This window comes from Phalaenopsis equestris, unplaced genomic scaffold (assembly GCF_001263595.1).
Source record: "Phalaenopsis equestris unplaced genomic scaffold, ASM126359v1 Scaffold000795, whole genome shotgun sequence".
In the NCBI taxonomy this organism is placed as follows: Eukaryota; Viridiplantae; Streptophyta; class Magnoliopsida; order Asparagales; family Orchidaceae; genus Phalaenopsis; species Phalaenopsis equestris.
The window spans coordinates 252562-262197 of record NW_018165235.1 but is presented as its reverse complement, the minus strand read 5'-3'; the positions used below and the strand labels follow the sequence as shown (position 1 = coordinate 262197).

The 9636-nt window shown below is 31.6% G+C and overlaps 1 protein-coding gene across 3 annotated transcripts in view; it reads right to left on the bottom strand.

Moving 5' to 3' along the window:
• Nucleotides 1-463: 463 nt before the first annotated feature.
• Nucleotides 464-9636, bottom strand: part of LOC110031242 (protein translocase subunit SECA2, chloroplastic) — a 76003-nt gene continuing 66830 nt past the window's right edge. Inside the window, exons 26-31 of one of the 3 annotated variants that reach the window (XM_020734355.1) lie at nucleotides 3973-4027; nucleotides 3814-3883; nucleotides 3460-3649; nucleotides 3198-3339; nucleotides 1502-1576; nucleotides 464-892 (exon numbers count right to left, since the gene is read on the bottom strand). In XM_020734355.1, the coding sequence (XP_020590014.1) occupies nucleotides 728-892; nucleotides 1502-1576; nucleotides 3198-3339; nucleotides 3460-3649; nucleotides 3814-3883; nucleotides 3973-4027 (697 nt within the window). In that variant the 3' untranslated portion in view covers nucleotides 464-727. Of the gene's footprint in view, nucleotides 893-1501; nucleotides 1577-3197; nucleotides 3340-3459; nucleotides 3650-3813; nucleotides 3884-3972; nucleotides 4028-9636 lie in introns of those variants that run through there. The other 2 variants (XM_020734356.1, XM_020734357.1) reach the window with 2 other exon arrangements.

The window sequence follows — 9636 nt, the reverse complement described above, 5'->3', positions numbered from 1 at the left end:
AATCTTTTTTAAGATTGTGCAGGATAATGTTGACATGCAATGTCTATTTTAGAAAAAATTATTCCATACGGGCCGATCTCTACCGTTCATCATTTAAAAAAAAAAATTAAAAAATAGGACCCATCGAAATACATTTTTGCCCTGATAAACGGCGAAGATCAGACAGCGTATGTATTTCTGCATACACTGTCCGTATGGAATAATTTTTCCTATTTTAGACACGCAAACTCATTATGAATGTAAAAAGAAATTATCAACTTTGATAAAAATTTAAGATGTGTGTAATTTAAATTAATGTTGCCCTATAACTACATCCAACAAAATGATTAATTTAATAAATTTCAACCTTTTTTAACACAATTACAAGATGTAAACAACCAAATGAGACCTTAAAGAAATGGTGATAAGCCGTAGCAACTAGCAAGAAGATGGTCCTATAACACCAGGTAGATAAAGTAGATGGAAAATGAAGATATTGTTTTATTAAGCAGTTTCTGTGGGCGGTCTAAAGATCATTAGCACATATCTACATTAAGTATGAATCGACTAAATACTGCATAAGTTTTCAAAATTTTCTGCAAAATTAATTAGCGAAGTTCTAGCAGCACGAATAGAAGAATGGCAAAGTAGGAGGCAGAAATTTGATTAGCTTACAATTTAAAAAGAAAATTCTGCATATGAACTCTGATAGAGGACCGGTTCTTCAAGTCTTCTACAAAAGACAACATTATTGTGTAGCTAACTCTTCAGATTCCACAGTGGATGACCAATATTGCAGTAAGGATTCAACAGTTAGTCTCCTCGTTGCACTCAGCATTGAGATAAAAAAGCGACAGCCATCTATTTTGTACTCTTCAAGTGGATTTCTATGCCCAAAACTCCTAACGTTCACCTGCAAGACAGTTTTTTTTTTTTTTTTGGGTAGAAAAAATGTGTGGAATTACTTTAGAAAAAAATCAAAATAATTCCCTAATTATTCCCAAATTATTTATAAGATCTGTTTCAGTTCATGTACTCCTAAATAAGAGCTAAGATGATACGTTTTATTAAATCCAATAAAAATTAAAGTTAAAATTAATGATTGCTTTTTAAAATTATTTATAAAATCCAATTTCCTACTCACCTTAATTTAGAATATTGTTTATTGGAAACATTGTCAATAATTTTTACTCTACTTTCAGATGCTTTGAGATGAAAAAAATTCATATTAAATTTATAAATTTTAACCATTATTATTGATAAATTTATTATTAAATAATGCAAATTAGAAAAATATTTATTAAAAGTTAAAATTTCAAGATATAAATTCTTTAAATATTATCATTTTTAATTTCACTGGTTAATTTTAAATTCAATTAGAGGGACTATTTTGACTCAAATTATAATAAGTTTAAAAATTAAATTAGACTTTTCATATAATTTGAGACTAAAATGACCACTCACGGATACTATTTTGATCCTTTTCTCCAGATTATTTTCCAAGACAAAAGAAAGAACTTACCGCTGAACTCAGCCTGTTCATGTTTATCAAGTGGTCTCTCCAAAAGCTATCAAGACATTTCAGCATTACTTCCCTCTGAAAATTAGTGCAGTGAACAACTCCAAACAGTTAGAGACGGGACAACTTAAAAGAATCAAAAGGATAACATGAATGATATGGTAAATGGACAAATACAAGAAGTTGAGGATAACACATTTGATAATAATATGAAACAAAGAAAATCAAAAAAAATGCGCGAAAGTTAAACAGCAAACAACAACGACTATAACTAGAAAGAATCATTTTTTAACATGCAAAAAAAAAATTTTTTGGGTGGTAAACACATTCAAATACAGCCATCCATCTTTTATAGAAATGATTCCCTTACTGAAAGTAATACATTCGAAGATAGAACAAAATGATTGATATCAATCCACAACATGAGACCTATGAATCAAACAGATTTTGATCATTCTTTTCTAAAAATGTATGATCATATAGATTATAGCTTATGAAGAATTGGATGGTGCATGATGCACATCACCAAAAACTCTATTTTTATATGATTTTGCTATAGTTATTCTGTTGAAATGATTTTAAATACTGTGTAATGCATGACGACAGAGATTCACTGGTTTGAGACCTAGAGTAATCTGCGTTATGGATAAGATAAATATTTATTAAGGGATTTTTTTAATTTCCAAACATTTGGATCATATTCCATAGTCAAATTAATTGCAGTTTTACATTTGCCCTTCAGTTTTCGTTATAAACTTTTATCCAATAATGCTTATATCCCCATTTTAGTTACTTTAGAACTTATACTTTCATCTACATTGTTTTTCTTTTGCATAGCAGAGTGAAGAATTTCAATGCATCACAAATAAATTACTTTCTATTTAACAATCTTAACTGGTAATTATGAATATCATACCAAAATACATGTTCTATAATTGATCATTGTCACCTAACTATAAGCCCAATATCGACAAAATACTTGTAATTATTTGATTTTTTCACTTTTTCACCACATTACTTACCAATTAGTGATGTTATCTACAAAAAGCATGTACCCAAACACATCACTTTGATAATGCTTAATAAGCATCTACATGGCCAATCAAAAAAGGCATTAACTCAATATAATCATACTGTAATTGAAAACTTCATAATTATTTATCAAATAATAGCAGTTAGTGCTCTATTATATATATCTTTAAAAACTTTAAGATACTTTTTAACACACATCTGCTGCTTAATATGCCACAAATTTGATTCTCCTGGTACTCAAACACAAACTTTTTTAAGATCAACAAAATCAAATATGATCATTTCCCTACTCTCTATACTTTACCATTAATTATCTTAATGCAAAAATCATTTTCATAGTATATCTTCCTGAAATGAAGCTATATTAACTATTCAAATTTTCAGTAATTCTTTGAAATCTCTATGTTTCTTTGCTTTTCTCCTATTAACTTATTTGAATGACTCATAAATTTGATTCAACTATATTTTTCTACAATCATTTGATATCCCCACAATCGCCAAATTTCATTAAAAAAATATTTTTAAGGAAATAATTGCAGTATCTAAATTCAATAGTTATCACATGTGAACTTAAAATTTTACCTTCAGGCATTTTTTAAAAAATATAACTGAACTTCAAGAAGCACAATATCGAAGGCAAGATCAAAATGGAAGGCTAAGGTATTACCTCAATTTCCTGAACGTATGTGTCTTCAAAACCAGATTCATGTACTAGCTCTAGATAGGAAGAAATCAAAAAGTCCGCAAGATACTTGCGAAGAAGATTGGCAGTAACTTGGTACCTTCCTCCCCTAGATTTCATTAAAAATCTGGTCAAATAATACATCGCTCATTTCAAAGGAAAAGGGTACGAACACAAGCCTGTAATGGTTTAGTATTTACAGCATATTTACATAGTTAAACAATCATTATTTCATAAAAAAACTTACTTTGTTGCATCATCAGCACAGATGGCAAGCCAACGTCTCAAAGAAGAAATTTTCTTGCGTATGCCTGTGTAGGCATTTGGAGGCACTGGTAAGTTGGGCAGGGAGAAAGTATCAACCACTATAGAGTTTACACCATAAACCTCTTCAAGCGATGATAGTACATCTTCCTCTTCGACCTCTGCAAAATATTCTGGATAAACCCAAATAAGAGTAAGATATTTCTGAAGCACTATATAAAAAACAAAATAAAATACAAATATTATGGTAAAAATTAATAAGTTGACTTCAGAATTATCCATTAAAATCAAAAAGGAAATAAAAATAATAAAGATGTTCTTGTTTAAATCCAATTACCATTCAATATTTCTCCACCGATTTGAATAAATTCACTAAAAAGCTTTCCCAAGTTCCAATTTCTAGGAGGCTAGATACCAAATTTGATTGTAAGAATAAGAGATCAATAAATGAACATCAAATATCCTCCACAAACAGATGAAAAACAATTTGGCTTACCTTTTTTGGATCAGCATTACTGAGCACAATGTCATCAACAACTGCCTGCATATACCTAAATGAATTCTTCAGATTAAACGCGAACCACAATACTAGTAGAGAGTGAGCTCGTGTCAAATGCTCGGTGAAATAGCATGATGTCAGTATAGAAAGTAAAATGAGACAAAATTAAGATTATTGAAAAATTGAGAGTAGCAGCAACGCATTTTTTTCAAGTAAAAGGTATATTTATAACTTTCACTAAATATGATTTAAAAGTCCAAAATATGGCTGGCTGTCTGAGTATTCTTTTATGTATATACATGAGAAGAGGAATATATGGTTAATACTCTAGACAAGAATAAACAGGAGTCATTTAGAGAATAGAATACCAATCTTTTCACGTACTATAGTGTACGCCAGCAACATGATAATCCAGATCTCCAAACAAATAAGGCATGAAGCAGAAACTTTAAGGCAATCAGTGAATCTAAAGTTTGCGGAATACAACCAAGTAATGAGGAAAAAAATTGCCCAAGTACCTAAGCATTGGTCCAGGAGATAAATTGTGATTGAGAGTCTTCACAGAATACACATGCCCCCATTTGAATGCCAATGAAATTATGGATCTCACCATTCCATTGATAGGGATATTACAATTGGGACAAGTCCACATGAAATATTAAATCTTAGTAGGTAATGAAGTTTTCACATTCAGAGGATACTAAGGGAGGCTTGAGGTGAGCTCCAGAGAAGGGATGAAGCAAACTAAGAGTAAAAGTCCCTTATGGAAGTGAGCATCCATACAATTAAGGCATTGGCTTCAAAAGTTCCAATGTGGTGAGAGATGACATTCGGCAATGACCAGTGCGAATGCAGAATGAATGAGATCAGGGAATTAGAACTAATATTGATCCAAAAAACCTTAATTTTAAGTAACGATAGGTTGGAAGGAGAGGGAAACTGTTTGTCGAGAAGGGCTCCACTTAGCCATTAATCCCACCAAATTGATGAATTGCTCTATAAGATGAACCACCTGATACTGGATTTGATGATAAATCTTACCTCACATATAAGATTCCAGAGTAAGGAAAGGATTTAAGTGCCAAGAGTTGGTGGGTATTTCGATAGTATTTTGCTGCATGAAATAGATCTAAAGGGATTACGAGGTATGGAATTTCCATTGAAGATTAATTTTTGTTGTAGAGACATCTCCCGTTGACTGTTAAAATTGAAAAAAAAAATTAATAATACTAATAATAATTAATATAAATAAAACTCTACCTATTCTTGCTTGAAGAGCCTACGAATTGCGTCCGTGCTTCTCTTCTTTTGTTTGAGGCTCTTTATTCGAACCCAGACCAGCTTCTCAATCTCGCTCTTAATAGTTCGAAACCCACAGTGACAACACAACTGTCCTGTTCATCTTCCCTATCTCGCCCTGTACGCAATTACCAAAAAAGCCTCCGTCCCTTCCTGTTCGCCCACCTCATCGCAATTAGAGAAAGAAGGGAAAGCTATGACAAGGTGGCGACATACATAGACCTTTGAAACTCTCATCTATCTCCCCGTTGCACGCAGTCCAGCCAGCCGAAACACAATCCCTGTCTCCTATATCGTTTGGAGTACCCAGACAAACCAAGCCCCACTTCGCCCCTTTTTTTCTTCATTTCGCACTACGGAAACGAATCTCGCATACAACCACACGATCACTCTATTAGTCAATTCCCTTCACTTGTTGTTATTTTTGAACATCTCTATTTCACACAGTTTCAAAACCAAAAAGAAGCCCACACCTCTAATTTCCTGATTCAAACTTGGCTTTTGTGTTCTCTGCCAGCTCTCCTCCCATAAAGCTGAAATTTTCTTTCTATATTTATAAATATATTTATATTATAAAAAAATTAGAAAAAATAAAAAGGGGAAGGGGAGAAAATTGTTTAGATTTTCATCTCAATATTTCACAGATCACCGTCGTCGTCAACATTGCCACCTCGTGCTCAAAAGTATATAAAAAACAAAGAAAATTATAAGCACCTGCCTGAGTTATTCCAACTCGAAGGGAAAATTGTGCTTGCACCACTTTCTGCATATTTTGAAGGCCCATACGAGTTTTATTGATTGTTAGTTTTAATTTCATAACAAGTTCATTGAAGGCTCATATACGTCTTATGGACTAATGGGTTGAATTTTATAGCAGGTTCATTCAAGGCCCATACGCATTTTGTAGACTGATGTGTTAGAAGATTTTTTTACAGTCACAGTGTCTCACAACGCTGACCATGTGCGTTTTATAGACTAATGAGCAGGCCAGACACTCTCCTCAATGCTCCCTAAGCAAGGGAGATGTTGGGAGACTGTCAAAATTTTGGAGAATTTGGACTCACAAAAAAACTTAAATTTGGAAAATTGTTGTAAATATGATAATAAACCAAAATAAAATATAACATAATTTATAAATTAAAAGGAAATAGTCAATCAATATATCATTCAAATGATTTCAAAATAACAAGATCGAATTTAAGCAAAGACCCACATAAGGCTTGCAAAGGACTCGATGACACAATTAATTTTAACAAGGCATTATAATAAATATTCAGATTATAATATTTCACATTCAGTAAATTGAAGGAAGTCTTATAATTGGTTCTTTAATCGATGCTATGCATTTAAGGAAATCATAAATAAATCTAATTTATGTCAGCAAGTTTTGACAAAGCATAAAAACTCATTTATGAAAGCGAGCCAAACCTTGTTGATCATTCAAAAGTTCAATAAATTGTAGACCATGACAAATAAATGTCATATTTTTGAATAAATTATATGAACTAAAGATGGCATATCGCCACAGCATTCACAATTCAATCATGCAAACAGATAAAAGGCGGTAAAAAAACTCATAATGAAAATTTTGTATGCAGTCCAAAAGCATGGTATTTATGCAAACATTTTTTATTTTAAAAGATTTTTGGCTATATGTATGTATATATACGCGCGCGTGTGTGTGTGTTATTTCAATAATATTTTCCAAGTCAAATACACAACGATTCAAATTTTGTGCAAGTATTGAAAGACTTGTATAAATATAGTTTGAATACTTTCAAGTTACATACCTATTAGGGTGTTTATTTAAAAAATTGAATTTACTGAATATCAAGTCTTATATGTACTTCTTGAAGCTCTTTTGAATTCAAAGTTCATGTTTAAAAATCATGCAAATTGTTTTAAGACATGTAAAATTATATAAATAACCAAATCCATGAAATTGACAACCCGCATGTGCTCCAACAAATGTATACAATGCCCAAATATGTGGCTCGAGAATGTTGTGTGGGCTAACTTAAAATCAAGTTTAAAACACTCATATGTATCATATGACTTTACTATGCTATGAATTTGAGAAATATATTTATAACATTATTGCTTCCAGGTATTCATTTACTATGATTAGTGCATATGATAGATTAAATGTCTATAACGAATGATTGTTACAGAAATTATGATCTAAGAAATGTCATAAGTGATGTTATAGGAAGGCTATTACATAAATACTTGCAAGTATGGAAGATAGAAAACGATAGGATTCACCATCAAACGAAGACGAAACATTGAGAACCGTTGGGATCAAACAAAGATGAAATGTAGGGAATTGTTGGAATCAAGGGAGTTATTGATTACTGATATATTGGGAGAGGTCCAAAATTTATCAATAGTTGATGTAGCCTTGGGGCTAGGAGACGACCCCTGTCATGACATGCCATAGAAATAGTTGAGATATATACAATTACAAATGACATTTCTATGATTAGATTGATAACTCTTATGAATATGTTTAAGATTACACATGAATGGATGAACTATTGGTTTTATATAGTAGTCATAATTCATATATTATAGGTCTTATTTAATATGTTTTATACGATTATAGTATGTTGTAACATGTGTTGTGAACATATACATGAGTTACGTATGAGCACGTAGGTTATTTCTTTTCCTTCTATAAAATCTTATTCTATTTTTTATTATTTTGTTGAGCTTGTTGTAGCTCAATCTACGTCGTCGTTTTCTAGGAATGTGGAAGGAGTACCAGGGCGGGCAGTCCGATGTGACAACAATTTTCGCATTTCATTGTTTTGGGAGTTTACACAAACTTTTGGAACGTATTTTTATTACTTTGAATTGAACAGCATTAATATATGTTTGATGATAAGATTTTCATGCTTTAAAGTATAAGAATGAATAATAAAATAAAATGAATAATATATATTTGTATTGATTTAGTTAGACTGATTCTTTACCCACAGAATCCTGATTTTGCAAGTCATAATGGGTGCAGATGAGAAATTGGTCTGACTAAATCGTCCGCCTTAAATGGAGGGTCGGTTGGGGTGTGATACAAATTTTATTATCTTCTAGGTTAGTCTAGATAATTAGATAGCAATCTGTGAAAACGTTTAAATAAATCTCATATAATAGCCAGCAAGCCCTAGAAAAACCTGACTTTTATAGCTATAGTTGATTTTGGCCAATATGTAATTGCATTAATTTTAGTTTGATCCACATATGTATTATCTTCACTGATTATGTGCCCAAGAAAAATCATAATTTTTAGCCAAAATTCACATTTGAAAATTTTTGCATATAATTGGCTCTTCAAAACTTACAAAACATGAAGATGATCCAAATGATTGCTTTCATCTTGAAATACATCAAAATATCATCTATAAAAACTACCACAAAAAAGTTCAATAATTGTTCGAAGGTTCTATTCATTAGATTCATGAATATTGTTAGAGCATTAGTCAATCCAAAAAGCAAAACCACAAATTCATAATGTCCATATGTGGTCAGAATGTTATCTTTGATATATCACCCTCCTTAATCCTCAATTGATGAATTCTAAATCTCATATCAATTTTTTTAAAATATAGAAGCGTCTTCCAACTGATCAAATATGTTATCAATCATCGATAATGGATGGTTATTCTTCACAGTGAGCTTATTTAGTTTCTTGTAATCAATACACATTCTGAAACTCTCATCCTTCTTTATAAATAACACTGGAGCTCCTCAATGTGATATGATAGGCTTGACAAACCCCTTATCCAACAACTCCTACAATTGACACTTCAATTTCTACAACTCCTTAACTATCAATATATATGGTGTCTTGGATACTAGCTCAAAATTTGACAGTAATTCATTGGTAAAATCAATGTTGTATGGATGTGGGCATGTGAATACGGACAAAGGGCACACCTTTTATTAAAATTAAAGGACAAGGACATACATAAAACACATATATATATTGAAAGCCCAAAAAGGCTAAAAAATTAAATAGAAAGAAAGATACAGATACAATGTGTGGGAGGGCCCAAGCATGGCACCTTGCCCACACAAAAACTACAAATGATTCTGAAACTAGAAAAAATAAAAAAATACATTAGATACTTAAATAAAAAGTTTAATAGTGTCAAAATACATAGTATCAGGTGGCTAGAGAGCGACCCAATTTGGTATTGTCTCTGCCTCTAGTTCTAGAGAAAGAGCAAGCTAATAAACTGGTAAGATAATCGTAAGATAATTGTCATTGTCAGTAGTAACCAATATATCATCCAATATGTTCTTGAGTTGGGGTCGGCCTCCATTCTTCTTCTTCCTCGAATAGACTTGTCATTCCTCATA